General features: G+C 41.5%; 1 protein-coding gene across 1 annotated transcript in view; it reads left to right on the top strand.

Annotated features, from left to right (window-relative positions):
- Positions 1 to 586: 586 nt before the first annotated feature.
- Positions 587 to 17,639, top strand: part of LOC146829992 (uncharacterized) — an 82,597-nt gene continuing 65,544 nt past the window's right edge. Inside the window, exons 1-3 of the mRNA XM_085603677.1 lie at positions 587 to 641; positions 15,400 to 15,540; positions 17,496 to 17,636. Coding sequence (XP_085459803.1) covers positions 587 to 641; positions 15,400 to 15,540; positions 17,496 to 17,636 — 337 coding nt within the window. The remainder of the gene's footprint in view (positions 642 to 15,399; positions 15,541 to 17,495; positions 17,637 to 17,639) is intronic.

Raw genomic sequence — 17,639 nt, 5'->3', positions numbered from 1 at the left:
GCTGGATAGCTAATTTGTAGGCTATTTTAAGCTCGGGTCGTAGGTTTTTCTCCAGTTTTGTTCTAACTTTTTACAGCTTTTCCTTTGAGCGACCAACTCAGGGCTGAACCAGGACGATCCATTGGAGTCTTTTGGCTTTATTGGACCTGGTTTCCTGAAGTTACGGTCTATGGATCTGTTTATCCAGGATACCCAATTTTTATGGGCTTCTTCTACATCTTTTGATTCTAGTGGGGAAGATGACTCAAGGTCTGTAGTCCAGGCTTCGGGGGCCTGCCTTGGCCGTTTACGTCCCAGTACAGGGCTTACTTTTTTGGGCTCTGTAAATTGGGGTTTTAGAAACTGGATTGGACTGAAGAAGTGGTCTGTCCAAGGCATATGTAAGGTGGCTAGTGATTCCAGTCTGGTGTCATTTGAGAAAATGGGGTCCAGAATGTGGTCCTTTTCGTGAGTGGGCAGGTGTACCAGTTGTGTGAGCTGTATGGCATCCACGTCGGCTACACATCTCTTAGTCGAAGGATAAGAGTGATCGTCCAGGTGGATGTTGAAGTCACCTAGGACGATAAAGGCGCGTTTTCCTATTATCATGCGTGCCAAAATGTCTGGGGCAGCTTCTAAAAATGGTGTACAGGACTCTGGCGGTCTGTAAATAAGACAGCCTGAAAAGGAGCAAGCAGGGGTGGGAGACAGTCTGAGAGCAAAGGCCTCACACTTAGCTATGTTGAGAGGGTTGAAAAACACAGGCTAGGTGAGATTTCCAAATGATAGCGATGCTCCCTCCTATTGTCCCCACTCTATCATGGCGATGGATATAAAAGCCCTGGGGAAGAGTGTTTACAATGTCTGGCATAGAGCTTTCTCGGAGCCAGGTTTCTATCAGAAATAGATTCTCCAGCTCTTCCTCCTCTATTAGGAGCTTGATCTCGATTGCATGTTTGGGGAGGGATCTGCTGTTTATTAGTCCCATCTTCCAGTAATTAATGTGTTCTGTCTTTCCCACTGCACCCTTTACCTGCTGCAACTAGGTCACCTCTATATCTCCGCAGACCGAGCAGCTCAGAGGCTCATCGGGGACCAGAGCGTGCTGGCAGGTGGGGTGTGCTCCTGTATCAAGTGCACGGAGCTCTTTGTTTTTTTATGTTAAAGGTTTTGGAGGAACCTGGGTGGTTTGGGCAGGGTTTCTAGCCCCTGGTCCCGGACTGGCGCAGACGGGTGCAGACGGCTTGCCATATGCGTGCCTCCGTCACCCCAGCACCTCGCCCACTGCGTGTCGTCGCCATCCCAGTCTTAAATCCAGACCCGGGAAGTGCCTTTGCGAGAGAACTAGACCGCCAACTCTAAAGATGGCGTCCGTCTAGTGACCTCGTGGAAGTGAGTATTTCCGGTGTGTACTTCTCCCTCCACCTAATCAGCTACTGTAGCTGTGGTGGACCGGGGAGAGTCAAGTGCAAATGAGTATGGAGGTATTTAGTGCAATCCTTTTTTTTTTAAAGCGAGTTATGTGCAGCTTAAAACAAATAATGTGCACCAGTTAAAACTTTTAAAAGCGTGTCACATTCATCAAAATGCAGAGTGCGCTAGCAGCGAAGTCAGGACAACAGGTGACAGTTTAAAAAACTGTTTTCAATTTTCAGAGCAGCGTGCGTGAACCTTGTGGCTTTCGGCACGCATACATGCACGAAAATGCCTGTCTTGCTCAGTCAGTCTTGATCAATGAGATTGAATTAAGAAAAAAAGACTTAGGCAGTGACTGCCAAATACCGTGTTTTTACATTGGACAATGATGTACTTGTAGCCCAATAAATAGCTATGCCTTGTTTGAACCTGTTCCATTTATAAAATACACACGGTTTGTACATATACATGTCAGCACCTCTGTGTACTACACTGTTACTTATATATCTACAGTCTCATGAGTTCCATCAATGACCACAGGAAACAAGAAAAATGGCTGAGACAGTTTCAGTGATCAAAATGTCAGTGGGTTTGTGTTAGAATTGAGAATTCATTCGCAAGTGAGCTATACAATTCGACCACACAAGTACATAGCATAATTTTTTTTTCTGGTTAATTTTTATAATAATGATTTTAGCTCATCACCAAATATACATTTTAGGAATCTTTTTAATTTTATTACCACCCTGGAGTCTAGGCCCGATTTTGATGACACCAGTGGCTTTGTGTTGGGAGATGATTTTAATGCAAGACTTAATGTTGATTGCTCAACCATGAAGGACTGTAATCCGGCACCTGGGTGTCAAAGGGGCGTGGAATTAACTTCCTTTTTGAGCACACATAATTTGGAGAATGCCATGGACATAATGGCTAACTGTTTCCCAACAGCCTCCCTAGTGCCCACATTTAGAGGTAGAGATTGCTCATCAATAATTGATTATATTTTTATTTCCCCTGGGCTGGCCGATCGTATCAGTAAGGCTATGGTAATTCCTATGCCGCAGGGGGATCACAACCCCATTAAGATCTGCTTAAAAGCAATCTACCGCCCAGTCTATAACAAGGAATGTGGTGCTAGGAACCTCTCCATTAGTTCAAATAACCTCACATTAAAATGGAGGGGTATTAATGTTACGGCAACTTTCCAGACCCTGGTCAGAGATAACCTACTCCTTTTTTTCTCATGTCTGTCTGATCTAAACCCGAATCCTGGGGCAGTTGAGGATTTCGTTAAGATTTGTTCAGCTCTTCGAGTCCAGCTTATGACTCCGCCGCTTGTAATCACGGTTGACCAGGGATGGTTTGATCATGAGTGTTCTCTGGCCAACCGTGATTTGCGGCGTGTCTTATCTTCCTGCCCGAGGAATTTGACCGATGTGAAAAATGCTAGGACTCGATATTAACTGGCCATTATTAGAAGGAAGGAGGAGATCCTCGAGGAACGCTGGGAGGCGTTAGCGCAAACCGCTGCCCGTGGAAGGGGGGATATCTTTTGGGCTGCGGTTAAAGATCTGCGCTACTCAGGTCAGCTCTCGACCCCAATGGATTGTACCATTCCCGGAGCTGCCTGGGTGGACCATTTTTCTAAGATTTATGCTGTCCCATCCTCATCGACGGCTACTCCAATATTCAACCACCCTCCATGGGTAGACATATCATTATCTGAGGTGGAAGAGGCCATCGCACAGAGCGCGGGGAAAAAAGCCCCAGGCTCAGATGGCCTTCCCATTGACATTATTAAAGCCTACCCCGATTTATGGGCCCCTCTCTTGTTGAACGTTTTTAAAAATTTAACTTTCACCTCTCCACCACCACCAACTTGGTCATCGAGTATAATAGTGCCTATTTTTAAGAAGGGCGATCGGTCCCAACCATCATATTATAGGCCAATCTCCCTTATTGATAACACCTTAAAAATTTTAGGCAGAGTATTGTATAATAAAATCCTAACATGGGCCGAGGATAACCACATTTTGGAGAGTTGCCAGCTGGGTTTTCATAATAAGGTTGGCACTGCAGAGCAGTGCCTCAATCTCAACCTTATTTTGGGCAAATACACTGTTGAACGTAAATGCCCAATTTACCTTGCTTTTATGGATTTATCTACTGCCTTCGACCTTGTCAACAGGTCACTGCTTTGGAGGGCCTTATTGAAATACGGTCTGGACGAATCCATGGTCCTCTTCCTGGCCTATCTGCATAGAGATCTGAAGGCTTGTGTCAGGATTGGCCATGGGGGTGAGGTAACTGAGATGGTAAGAATCAATAGAGCGGTTAGACAGGGCTGCGTCCTAGCCCCTCTTTTATTTATCATTTATATCAATGGCCTACACAAACACCTGGTCTCCCTAACTGGTAACGTTCCGTTAATAAACGGTAACCATCTCCCCGCCCTGCTATATGCAGATGAAGCGGTCCTTATGGGCCGCACCCCTAACGCACTACGCACTTTAGTGAATGGCTTTGTTGACCATATGGACTCCCTAGACCTAAAGACTAATTTTAAAAAATCCTTTGTAATGTCATGTGGCCCACAGAAGCGACATATTGAAAGCATTGTTGTGGGGGCAGAGAGACTGGGGTCAACTAGCAGCTTCCCGTATTTGGGAGTGGTCTTTGCTGCGAACAACTCCTGGAGTGGGCATATTGCCCACTCCAGGAGTAAGTTCTCAAAGGCCATTAACTTAATTCTGAGCCTCCCCCGCCCCAAGAAGACCGGTGAGCTGGCTGCTACCTTACAAATATACAAAGCCCAATGCGTCCCGGTTGCCACATACGGTGCTGGGGTTTGGGGAACTGCTAGATGTCCTCATATAATTGCCGAGGAAAACAGATTTTGCAGGAAGCTCCTCTGTGCCCCCATTTCCTCCCCACACTACATATGCCATAAGGAATTGGGGTTGCATTTTATAGGGGATTTTATTCGTGCCCGCCCTGCCCTTTTTTGGCTGGCGATTTGGAAAAATCCTGCCGCCAAATTGACCAGGGACATTATTGAGGATTGTTTACATTGTGATAAGGGCATGGCTATCCCCTGGCTCTCAGGGGTGCTGAGTGCACTTCGCAGCGTGAACTCCCAAAATGTTTTCTTAAAACCCACCACCACCACGATTCCATCGAAATGCGAACTTAAAAAAGCACTTTATATGTTGTTCAGTGCCGAAAGGGCAGCGAGGGAGTCTTTGAACCCTAGCATTTCTAGATACCTAGCTCACAATCTTTTAACTCACCCTACACCCAGTTATTTAACTCTCCCAATGAGTCGCTGGGAGCGTGGCCTTATATTCCGTCTTAGGGCAGGTACCATCAAATACGCCCTTAGATTTCCCCTATGGAATTATAATGATCAATGTGTTGAGCCATGCCCTTGTGACTGTCGGAGCAAGCAAACAATTTTACACTTTTTATTTTTCTGTAAATTTTATATCAAGTATATTAAATGGTTTTTAACTCCGTATTTTAAAAAATTAAAACCAATTAGCCTGGAACTCGCATTTTCGATGATTTTGACCCTGGACGACCATGAACTTGTCTTCCGAGTGAGCTCTTTCTTAAAAACTGCGGTTCGTGCTCGATTAACAATGTCTTAAAATTTGTATGATCTGTTGTTTTTACTTGTTAATAGCATCACACTGAGTATTTTGTAACGCTTATTTTATTTACTGTGCTTTTATGGATTAATATTGATCCAAATAAAGTTTCATTGACTTGACTTGACTTGACTTCATAGCATAATTAGATTTTTTTTAATCCCCTCTGCAACTCTCTCTGAAATACTTCAGACACCAGATTACCTACAATATATTGTAGTAGCAAACTTTCTATTCACAGGACAATGTCTAAAGGAGTTGCAGTTAGTGACTTGTTAATCACAGCTCTACAGTGAGCACAACAAGTTTCAAATATAAAAACAGTGGCGCAAGCAATAAACAGATAGGATGGTGGCTTCCCAATTTGTCCTGTGTACAGTGTTCAGCCACACTGAATGAAAAGAAGAGTGACATATACTAGTAGCTTATTTTCAGATCAAACCTGTTATTTGTAAAGTCTCCAAACACTTTATAAAATCAAGTACAGAAAAGTAAGACATTAAAAAAATCATAATAGTTAGGTAGTAGAAATATCTTTATTTGATTTTGAAAAAAACATAAAAGCTCATCAAATTATACAGACATAAACAATATTATCAAGTCACCCAGTCTAAAAATGATATTAATAATTGTCATGCACACACATGTTTACTCATACAATTTGATTAATATCTAGGCTAGCAATCCCCTATTCAACAGATGTTTGGGTAGGATCGAACTTGAGTAATTTGATAATATTCCCTCCCACTCAAGCATGTTTAGTTGTATTAGGAACAATATCACCCTCACTAGCATTAGGGATCCACATGCCCTGACGAATGCCCCAGAATGTCTTAGGCTAGCTTAGTTGGGCGGAAACATGTTGGCAGACAGGGAATTGGGTGTACACCATTGATCTCCATGACCCATTCACTTTAGTTTTTAAACATAGCTAGCGTCCAGTTGAATAAAGGTTTTATCCATGGAACACTTAGATATTTTTACTTTCCATCTGGATCCTCTTTCTTGTCGGTGTTGTCCAGTAAGGTTAAGAACTGCCACCTTCTGTTACCGTCTTTGAGGAGGTTGAGTGCGCCTCAGTGGCACTGTCCTATCGAGGTGGGGAGAGGACTTCTGTGACGAAGCATGACACAATTCAGTGTGTGAGGTTTCCTCTTCCACTAAGGATGACCTTTCCTGGGTACCCATCCTAGGGTGAGTATTTAAGTCTCAGGATATTCTGAAGACACATACATGGGATCAACTGGAAGTGCAAATATACTCTACATAGATCCTTAAACTAGTAGCCACCATACCCATTTTTTGCACATTGCTACATTTTTTAAACCAAAGTCCAAGGGCATAGGATTCAGGGGGGCATTTCAAGGAAGTTCCAGGACTGATCTCACAATGGCCCCTACATTATTCTTGCCCCACAACTCCGCGCCATACACTGCAGCTCCAATGCCCTTTGCTTGATACACTGGAATTACTTGACCAACTGGTCCATAAATCCAATTTTTAAATTTTTGTATTGAAAGCAGAGTTTACATGTTGGAGTGAAAGCTGGCTTTTTGCAATTTGTGAGGCCCATGATAATGAATTTGTCAGCCTCACTGTCAAATAGTTGAATTGCTTCACCTGCTTTAACAAACTGTTTTTGTGGTATTAATTATTAAACCAAATTCCCCACAAGCTGCTGAAAACCAGTCCACTAGATTTTGAAGCCCCATCAGGGTCCTAGAAATAAATAGGGTATCATTGGCAAAAAAGAGTGCGGCCACTGCTTGACCAGCAAGCGAGGGGGGATTGCCTTTGCAACTGGTTAGTGATTCAATCAATCCATGAATGTAAAGGGTGAACAGAGTAATCCCACGTACACATCCTTGACGCATGCCTCTGTTCACCCTAACGCAGTCAGTCAACCTGCCCCCCTCCCATCTGACTTGAGCGTCTATTAGTCTAATGAATATCTTCAATAAATTAGTCGGACCCCCATCTTATTCAGGGCTTCCCATAACTTCTTCCGGAGGAGTAGATCAAATGCAGCACTCAGGTCCACAAACACAACATATACATGTTCCCTATTGTTTGTCACATGTTTCCATAAAATCATTAAAAAATGGGACAATTGGTCTATGATACTCGTATTTTATCTAAAACCTGCCTGCAGGGGTGACAGTATATTCCCTCCTCTCATCAAGTCTAAAAGCCTCTCCAGCAAATGCCTGCAAAATAGTTATTGTGCTATTTCAATCAGACTAATGGGCCTGTAAATCACAGGGTTGTTTATGTCCCCCTTTTTGAATATGGGTACTACCACGGCACCTAACCAAGAATATGGTATATCTGCTCCCTTTAAAATACCATTAAAAATATGAAGGAGAATCACAACCCAAATTGTGGGTTCCGAGAGATAAAGATCACCCGGAATGTGTTCTAATTTGGGCAATATCTATACAAAGAGAAGGATAATTTGAATTTAAGAACATCTTAATGAAAAGTATGATTAAATAAAACAGCTGTGCAATGAGTGCTTTGTAGGATATGAGCAATAATTCTAAAATGTAAAGTGATGAGAGGCTTTTAATCTGACGCATATGTAACCCACTACAGATTGCCCAGAACAGCTCATCTCATTTTTCTGCCAATTATTGCAGCACTAGTTTGCTCAGAACATAACTGTAAAGTATTTGTCTAATATAAGGAGTACTTTTCAGCAGATTTCGAAAGCAAGCTATTGTTGCATTTATGTAATAGACTCACGTTCCCATGTGGAGGAATACATAAAAAAAACTCTGACAGAAAATGGTTGATTTCCTTCATGGACGTCTAGCTGCATAGACACTTTGGGGTGCTGCATATGGCTGATATTCCACCACATAAAATACTCCAGCTGCTTCACCCATGGTGTCCTTGTTGAGTAAATGATGCTAAAAGTAGTTGAATATCAGTTGCCTGATCTGAGTGATGGATCTTCCACTAACCCTGTTAGAGTCATTACTGTGGCAGACTGCTGAACAAAAGGAGTGGACTTTCACTTAAGGATTAGTATAATCTACTTAACCCAGCGTGTTTGGCAGAGTAGACATGCAGTCATAGGCAGTGTACTCCCACTTTGTGGGTGCATCTGTAGTGTCCACACTTTGAGATGGAATTTCCACTAGCGCAGAATATCTAGTGACAGAGGAGGGCATTTGTGGATTTTCCATTGAAGTGTCTTTGTCCATGGTGCTTAGATCTGCTTAGGTGAAAAAAACAGCTACTGATTCAGGACAACTCTATCTTTGATGGAGTTTCCAACACTGTCTTGGCAGAGAAGGAAAATGCACCACAATGTGTGTAATCTCTGGATTTTGCCCACAGGTCTACAATAGAGTTACGTATAATATAAATTCAACCTGACGGATTTTGAGAGACAATCTGCAGTTTCATTTGCGAACCTGTGATTGCAAAATTTATTTTTTTAGTAAAAGTTATCAAATGTGTTTTCTGCAGACGAATGTGCTATTGAACCAAAGTCAAGAGTCAATTGTGGCTACGAAGGAATCACCAAAGAGCAGTGCAATGTAAAAGGCTGCTGCTATGATGACAGCAAACCGGGAACCATCTGGTGCTTCAATCGACTTCAGCCGAACGGTAAGGTGCTAAGAAGAAGGACGTCTGTGTTTTCAATTTGTGGTTTCTTGTAAAACAGTTGAGGATATTTTGAAATATTAAATGATTGACTAGATTTGAACAGCGAAATACCCCTCTTTGTAGAACACATACCAAATTCACATAAGAAACTACTGACACAATGGCCTCCAGCATACTCTCTATGCAGTACAGGAAAGCTTGACTTTGAATACTTCGAAGTTGGTATCACTTCTATGGCCTTCTGTGATAAGCTGGCCTGGTATATGATGTCCACTAATGTAAGCAGGCACCGTGCACCAGTCCAGACAACCCTTATGGTGGTTTAAGAGGTCTTAGACAACCGTTAAAGCTCTCTAAGTGGTATCTGTGGAGAGCAGCCTTCAGGCTAAGTCTTGAAGGAGTATAAAGCAGTGTGTTTTACCTGAATGCAATCTTATAGGATAGATTAAATGGAAAAGAACCACACAAAGTATATTTAATAATATGTATTTATTATATGACACTATCTAGTACATTACAAAAGTTCCTACACCGAGATAGACACAAAGCAAACAGGGGCATATTATCAAGCACGGCGTTAAAATTATTGCCGCTTTAGCAGCAAAATACTGCTGCTAAAGCGGCGATAAAGGGCTTGATAATATGCCTGGGAGAATTCCCGTAGAAGGTCATGTTCATACCAGAGCAAGGGCTTCTATGGGAAATCACAAGAGCATATTATCAAGCCCATTATTGCCGCTATAGCGGCAGTTTTCTGCCGCTAAACCGGCGAAAATTTTTACCGTCGTCCTTGATAATATGCCCCACAATACTTTAGCAAAGAAATCACAGTAAATAGCACTAATGCACAGTAGGCCCGAGAGGGGATCAAACCATATACTAAGAAAGTCGTATAAGAACCACGACTCGAGTCAGGACAATGTTGAGAGGATGCAGAATCGCTCGGACCCCAAGGAACCAACCAAGGTGAGTAGACCCCCGGAGAGTGCATGCACTGTGGGAACACTAATATGGGCTCCGTACAACTCTACGTGTAAGTTGCGGTTGGAATTTTAAAGATTCAGGACCCTTCCCAGTCTTCCCAATGATATAACAGAAAATACACAAAACAACTTTGTCAGATGACATCAGGTAAATATGCATAAAATAGCCAATTTGAGAAATATCTATACAAGGAGAAGGATAATTTGAATTTGGACAAAGTGTTAGTGAACAGTAGGATTAAATAAAACACCTGCGTAATGAGTGCTTTGTAGGATATGAGCAATAATTCTAAAATGTAAAGAGATGAGAGTCTCTGAATCTGACGCATATGTATCCCACTACACATTACCCAGAACAGCTCATCTAATTTTTCTGCCAATTATTGAAGCACTAGCTTGCTCAGGACATAACTGTGAAGCATTTGTCCAATGTAAGGAGTACTTTTCAGCAGATTTCTAGAGCAAACTATTGTTGTATTTATGTAAGAGACGTACCTTCTCATTTGGAGGAGGACAGTAAATAAAATCTCACAGGACATAGTTGATTTCCTTCGTAAACTTCTAGCTGCATAGCTACTTTGGGGTGCTGTATATGGCTGATATACCACGACATAAGATACTTCAGCCGTTATACCCATGGTGTCATTGTTGAGTAAATGAAGCTAAAACTAATTGAATATTAGTTGCCTGATCTGAGTGATGGATCTGCCTCTATGTCTGTTAGAGTTATTACCGTGGCAGTCTGCTGAGCAAAGGAAGTGGACTTTCACTTATGGATTAGTATCATCTACTTCACCCAGCATTTTAGCCAGAGTAAATATTCAGTCATTGGCAGTGTACTCCCACTTTGTGGATGCATCTGTAGTTTCCACACTTTGAGATGGAAATTCCACTAGTGCAGAAAATCCACTGACAGAGGAGGGCATATGTGGAATTTCCATTGAAGTGTCTTTGTCCATGGTGCTTAGATCTGCTTAGGTGAAAAGACAGCTACTGATGCAGGACAACTCCATCTTTGATGGAGTTTCCAACTCTGTCTTGGCAGAGAAAGAAAATGCACCACAATGTGTGTAATCTCTGGATTTGCCCACAAATCTACAAAAGAGTTACGTATAATATAAATTCAACCTGATGGATTTTGATAGACAATCTGCAGTTTCATTTTCAAACCTCTTAACGCAAGATGTATTTTTTATGTAAATAAACGTGTTTTGGACAGACAAGTGTGCCATTGAACCAAAATCAAGAGTCAATTGTGGCTATGGAGGAATCTCCAAAGATCAGTGCAATGAAAAAGGCTGCTGATATGATGACACCAAACCGGGTACAATCTGGTGCTTCAGCCCTCTCCAGCTGAACGGTAAGGTGATAAGAAGAAGGACGTCTGTGTTTTTAATTTCCAGTTTGTTGTAAAACAGTTGAGGCTATTTTGAAATATCAAATGATTGACTAGTTTTGGACAGCGAAATTCCCCTCTTTGTGGAGCACATGCCAAATTCACATAAGAAACTACTAACACAATGGTCTCCACCACACTAGCTATGCGGTACAGTAAAGTTTGACTATGAATACTTTGGAGTTGGCATCACCTGTATGGACTTCTGTGAGAGGCAGGCCTGGTATATGATGTCCACTAATGTAAGTGGGCACCTTGCACCAGTCCAGACAACACCTATGGTGATTTAAGAGATCTTAGACAACTTTAAAAGCTCTCTAAGTGGTAGCGGTGGGGAGCAGCCTTCAGACTAAGTTTTGAAGGAGTGTAAAGCAGCTTGTTTTACCAGAATGCAATCTTATAGTATAGATGAAATGAAAAAGAACCACACAAAGTATTTTTAAAAATATGCATTTATTATATGACACTATCTAGTATGTTACAGTATCTCCTACTCTGAGATGGACACAAAAGCAAGGAAAACACAGTAAATAGCATTAATGCACAGTGGGACCAAGGGGGTGACCAAACCACATACTAAGAAAGTGGAATAAGAACCACGACTCGAGTCAGGAAACTTTTGAGCGGATGTAGAATCGCTGGGACCCCAAGGAACCATCCAAGGTGAGTAGATAGGCACCCCATGGAGAGTACGTGCAGTGTGGGAACCTGACTGCAGATTCTGTACAACTCTACGTGTAAGTCGCGGTTGGAGTTTTAAAAATTAAAGACCCTCCCCAGTGGACCCTGAAGAATCCCTGTGGAAGATAGAAGGTTGGAGAGGCACCTCACCCATGCCTAGCACCCATGTTACCTATATTTGATGTACAGCTCCCATTCACTTTCTTAGCCTCCTCCTTAGAAGTAGTATGAAAATGTACATTATCACTAATTCACACACAATCAGTGTCTTTAACTTCTGAGCTCAAAGGAGCAGCGGGATCAAACAAATTAGCACATGCAATATCAAGAGCCACAGTTAGTCAAAAGTTAGAATTGGTTTTGGCAGAATCACTTGTTCTTGTTGGAGAGTTGTACACCACCAGCTCATTGTTAGTTATGCCTCTAGGTTATACATTATGGTAAATATTTTGATTACGGGTCGGAGATATAATGTAGATTTCCTCTAGAGTTTCTACTTCAGGAAACTACCAGCCACTCCCCACCTTGATTTGGATAAATTATCACAGCCGAACTTCTTGTGTTAACGTTTGGTATATCAATAGCCACACAGTTCGCTGGTGTGAGTGATGCAATCTTTTTGGCTGCTTTGAGGGACTTCACTAGGGCTACCCTTAGCCTTCCAGTTGCCCATATTCCAAAGAGACCTCTATCAGATAACCAGACGACACATAAACCAAGGAGCAAACCTTATGAGAACAGTACCAGATATATGGGTAAAACATTCCTTTTGATTGTATGACAGCAGACCCAAACAATAATGAAAGAATGTAAGGACTACAGTATCTGCAGCATTTATGCTTCAGCAAATTAGTTTACATCAAAAACCCATAGCATTATTCCAAGAGCCAAGTTTGGTGGCCCAGCCCAGGCTCTTCTGGGATCTGCCAGATGTGGACGGGTACACCCTTGGCGTGGGCAGCATGCGTCCGTTGCCGCGGGACAGCGGCACAATTTGCAGCATGAGAGGTGCCGCAGGGCATGCTTGAGAGTGTAGTTCTACCTTTCCTTGGTTGCTCCACACACAGAGTGGCACCCTAGATGGCAGCAGGCTCCACAGACTTCACCAGCGCCGCAGTCAGTGGCATACTTTTCAGTGCGAAATGGGCCGCAGGGCAGGCAGGGTAGGGTAGTTCCTCCTCTCCCTGGTCGCTCCACACGCACAGTCACAACTCAGATGGCAGCAGGCCCAGCAGACTTCACACAATTGATATAATATTAAGATATAATATTTTTGCAGCGTCATAAATACGTTTTCGGACCTAAAAAGTCACATTGACAAAATTGTTCACCTTTATAAAAAAAATAACAGTCATGTCAGCTACTGTGTTTTGCCCAAATGAATACTCATTTGTTGATGATCCATTTCTAAAGGGCAAAAATCATTTCCCATCAGCTTGCTGCACACATTTAACAAACCTCGCCCGGGACTGCGGGTTGTCGTGCCTCATTACAGATGTTACAGTCTCTGCACATAAACCAGTTGCTTGTTCAATAACCATTAGTCATAGCTGATTCCTATCAGTTAGTTATCAATACCAGTTAGTGACTCAAACACATCACAAGAGACACAAAAGAGTTTATTGGTCTGGGAAGTAACATTAAACGTTATGTTTTACCTACTTTTACATGTGTTTGATTTTAGGTCTAAATCGTCCAACTGCCTGTCAATGACATTGGAAATAGGGCTCAGTTCATTATATTTTTACTTTTTGTGTACGAATAGACAGTGAATGTTTCATTTTTATTCCAGTTTTGAGTGTTTTGGCACAAATTTAAATGTGCATGTATAAATGAGTACCAGAGAAGTACTACATGGCTTACTCAGCATTACTTTGTAATTAAACCCTATAGAGTCCAAATCTTTATAAAAATGAGTTTTAAACTGGGAGAAACACGTTTGAAAATCAAGTAAAAATTCTGGTCCTTTTCACTGACAGAATCAAAGGTCCAGGTTTATAAACATTTCATGCAGTGCAGCAAGGCAACTCAGTGGCTGCATTACGTTTTATTGAGACATCAATAAAGCACCATATTTACAGAGATGAGGTGAATTTCTGCTGCCTACTTTTTCTAGTGCCTGGAACCCATGAAGGCATTATTGGAAGCCAAGTGTGCCTGCCTTATAGTAGGGAATGTTTTTCTGCCTGAAAAAGGGAAACCTTCCTGCCCAAAACCAATCCTTAAAGGCATTTTCCTTTTTCTATATGGGGTGTGGAATGCATCATACTTGCTTCAAAGGAAGTCACAGGGAGAATTAGATACATTTCTCCTCTTTAAGCCTAAACGGCTTGCTAGTTTAAAAATATCTTGGACTAGAACAACAATCATAGTTATTCACATCTACCTTTGCTGAACTTACAACAAAGATTCAGAAAGGTAGAGTTTTCACGCTAAACTTTTCTTTACCACGTCAAATTTCAACTGTGATTGGGCTTTGAAGCTGCTGTGTGAGACAATATTTCAAATGTCCATGCTTTCATATATGACATTTAACTAAGCAAGCATTGTATGCCACAATGATATAACAGAAAATCCTGAAAACAAATTTGTCAAATCATATCAGATAAATATTCATAAGATAGCCAATTTGAGAAATATCTATACAAAGAGAAGGATAATTTGAATTTGGAAAAACCTTAGTGAAAAGTAGAACTAAATAAAGCAGCTTTGCATTGAGTGCTTTGTAGGATATGAGCAATAATTCTAAAATGTACAGTGATGAGAGTCTCTGAATCTGACGCATATGTAACCCACTTCACATTCCCCAGAACAGCTCATCTCCTTTTTCTACCAATTATTTCAACACTAGTTTGCTCAGGACAAAACTGTAAAGTATTTGTCTAATTTAAAGAGTACTTTTCAGCAGATTTCTGAAGAAAACTATTATTATACTTATGTAATAGACTTACGTTCTCATTTGGAGGAGGACAGGAAATAACATCGGACAGGAAAAGGTTGATTTCCTGCGTGGACTTCTAGCAGCATAGACACTTTGGGGTGATGCATATGGCTGATATTCCCTCACATAAAATACTCCAGCTGCTTCACCCATGGTGTCATTATTGAGTAAATGATGCTAAAACTGGTTGAATATCAGTTGCCTGATCTGAGTGATGGATCTGCCACTAACTCTGTTAGAGTCATTACTGTGGCAGTCTGCTGAGCAAAGGGAGTCGCCTTTCACTTAAGGATTAGTAACATTTACTTCACCCATCATGTTAGACAGAGTAGACATGCAGTCATTGGCAGTGTACTCCCACTTTGTGGGTGCATCTGTAGTGTCCACACTTTGAGATGCAACCTCCACTAGCGCAGAAAATCCACTGGCAGAGGAGGGTATTTGTGGATTTTCCATTGAAGTGTCTTTGTCCATACTGCTTAGATCTGCCTGGGAGAAAAAACAGCTACTGATGCAGGACAACTCTATCTTTGATGGAGTTTCCAACTCTGTCTTGGCAGAGAAGGAAAATGCACCACAATGTGTGTAATCTCTGGATTTTGCTCACAGATCTACAGTAGAGTTATGTATAATATAAATTCAACCTGATGGATTTTGATAGACAATCTGCAGTTTCATTTGCTAACCTGTGATTGCAAGATGTATTTTTTATGTAAACAAATGTGTATTCCACAGTCGAATGTGCCATTGAACCAAAATCAAGAGTCAACTGTGGCTTCGGAGGAATCACCAAAGAGCAGTGCAATGTAAAAGGCTGCTGCTATGATGACAGTAAACCGGGAACCATCTGGTGCTTCAATCGACTTCAGCCGAACGGTAAGGTGCTAAGAAGAAGGACGTCTGTGTTTTCAATTTCCGGTTTCTTGTAAAACAGTTGAGGATAGTTTGAAATATTAAATGATTGACTAGATTTGAACAGCGAAATACCCCTCTTTGTAGAACACATGCCAAATTCACATAAGAAACTACTGACACAATGGCCTCCAGCATACTCTCTATGCAGTACAGGAAAGTTTGACTTTGAATACTTCGAAGTTGGTATCACTTCTATGGCCTTCTGTGATGAGCTGGCCTGGTATATGATGTCCACTAATGTAAGCGGGCACCGTGCACCAGTCCATACAACCCTTATGGTGATTTAAGGGGTCTTAGACAACTGTTAAAGCTCTCTAAGTAGTAACTGTGGAGAGCAGCCTTCAGGCTAAGTCTTGAAGGAGTATAAAGCAGTGTGTTTTATCAGAATGCAATCTTATAGGATAGATTAAATGGAAAAGAACCACACAAAGTATTTTTAATAATATGTATATATTATATGACACTATCTAGTACATTACAAAAGTTCCTAAACCGAGATAGACACAAAGCACACAATACTTTAGCAAAGAAATCACAGTTAATAGCATTAATGCACAGTGGGCCCCAGAGGGGATCAAAACATATACTAAGAAAGTTGTATAAGAACCACCACTCGAGTCAGAACAATGTCGAGAGGTTATAGAATCGATGGGACCCCAAGGAACCACCAAAGGTGAGTAGATAGGGACCCCCCCGGAGAGTGCATGCACTGTGGGAACACTACTGCGGGCTCCGTACAACTCTACGCATAAGTCGTGGTGGAGTTTTAAAGATTAAGGACCCTTCCCTGTCTTCCCAATGATATAACAGAAAATACCCAAAACAACTTTGTCAGATGACGTCAGGTAAATATTCGTAAGATGGCAAATTTGAGAAATATCTATATAAAGAGAATGATAATTTGAATTTTGAAAAAGTCTTAGTGAACAGTAGGATTAAATAAAACACCTGTGTAATGAGTGCTTTGTAGGAAATGAGCAATCATTCTAAAATGTAAAGAGACAAGAGTCTCTGAATCTGACGCATATGTAACCCACTACACATTACCCAGAACAGCTCATCTCATTTTTCTGCCAATTATTGCAGCACTAGTTTGCTCAGGACATAACTGTAACGTATTTGTCCAGTGTAAGGAGGACTTTTCAGCAGATTTCTAGAGGAAAATATTGTTGCATTAATGTAAGAGACTTACCTTCTCATTTTGAGGAAGACAGTAAAAAAAATCTCACAGGAAATGGTTGATTTCCTTCATGGACTTTTAGCTGCATAGCTAATTTGGGATTCTGCATATGGCTGATATTCCATGACGTAAAATACTCCAGCTGCTTCACCCATGGTGTCATTGTTGAGTAAATGATGCTAAAACTTGTTGAATATCAGTTGCCTGATCTGAGTGATGGATCTGCCACTAACTCTGTTAGAGACATTACTGTGGCAGTCTGCTGAACAAAGGGAGTCGCCTTTCACTTAAGGATTAGTAACATTTACTTCACCCAGCTTGCTTGACAGAGTAGACATGCAGTCATTGGCAGTGTACTCCCACTTTGTGGGTGCATCTGTAGTGTCCACACTTTGAGATGGAAATTCCACTAGCGCAGAAAATCCACTGGCAGAGGAGGGCATTTGTGGATTTTCCATTGAAGTGTTTTTGTCCATAGTGCTTATATCTGCTAAGTTGAAAAAACAGCTACTGATGCAGGACAACTCTATCTTTGATGGAGTTTCCTTCTCTGTCTTGGCAGAGAAGGAAAATGCACCACAATGTGTGTAATCTCTGGATTTGCCAACATATCTACAATTGATTTACGCATTATATAAATTCAACCTGATGGATTTTGATAGACAATCTGCAGTTTAATTTGCTAACCTGTGATTGCAAGATGTATTTTTTATGTAAACAAAGGTGTATTCCACAGTCGAATGTGCCATTGAATCAAAATCAAGAGTCAATTGTGGCTTCGGAGGAATCACCAAAGAGCAGTGCAATGTAAAAGGCTGCTGCTATGATGACAGCAAACCGGGAACCATCTGGTGCTTCAATCCACTTCAGCCGAACGGTA

Source organism: Triturus cristatus, chromosome 5_1 (genome assembly GCF_964204655.1).
Source record: "Triturus cristatus chromosome 5_1, aTriCri1.1, whole genome shotgun sequence".
Lineage (NCBI taxonomy): Eukaryota > Metazoa > Chordata > Amphibia > Caudata > Salamandridae > Triturus > Triturus cristatus.
This window is presented reverse-complemented; position numbering and strand designations above follow the sequence as displayed.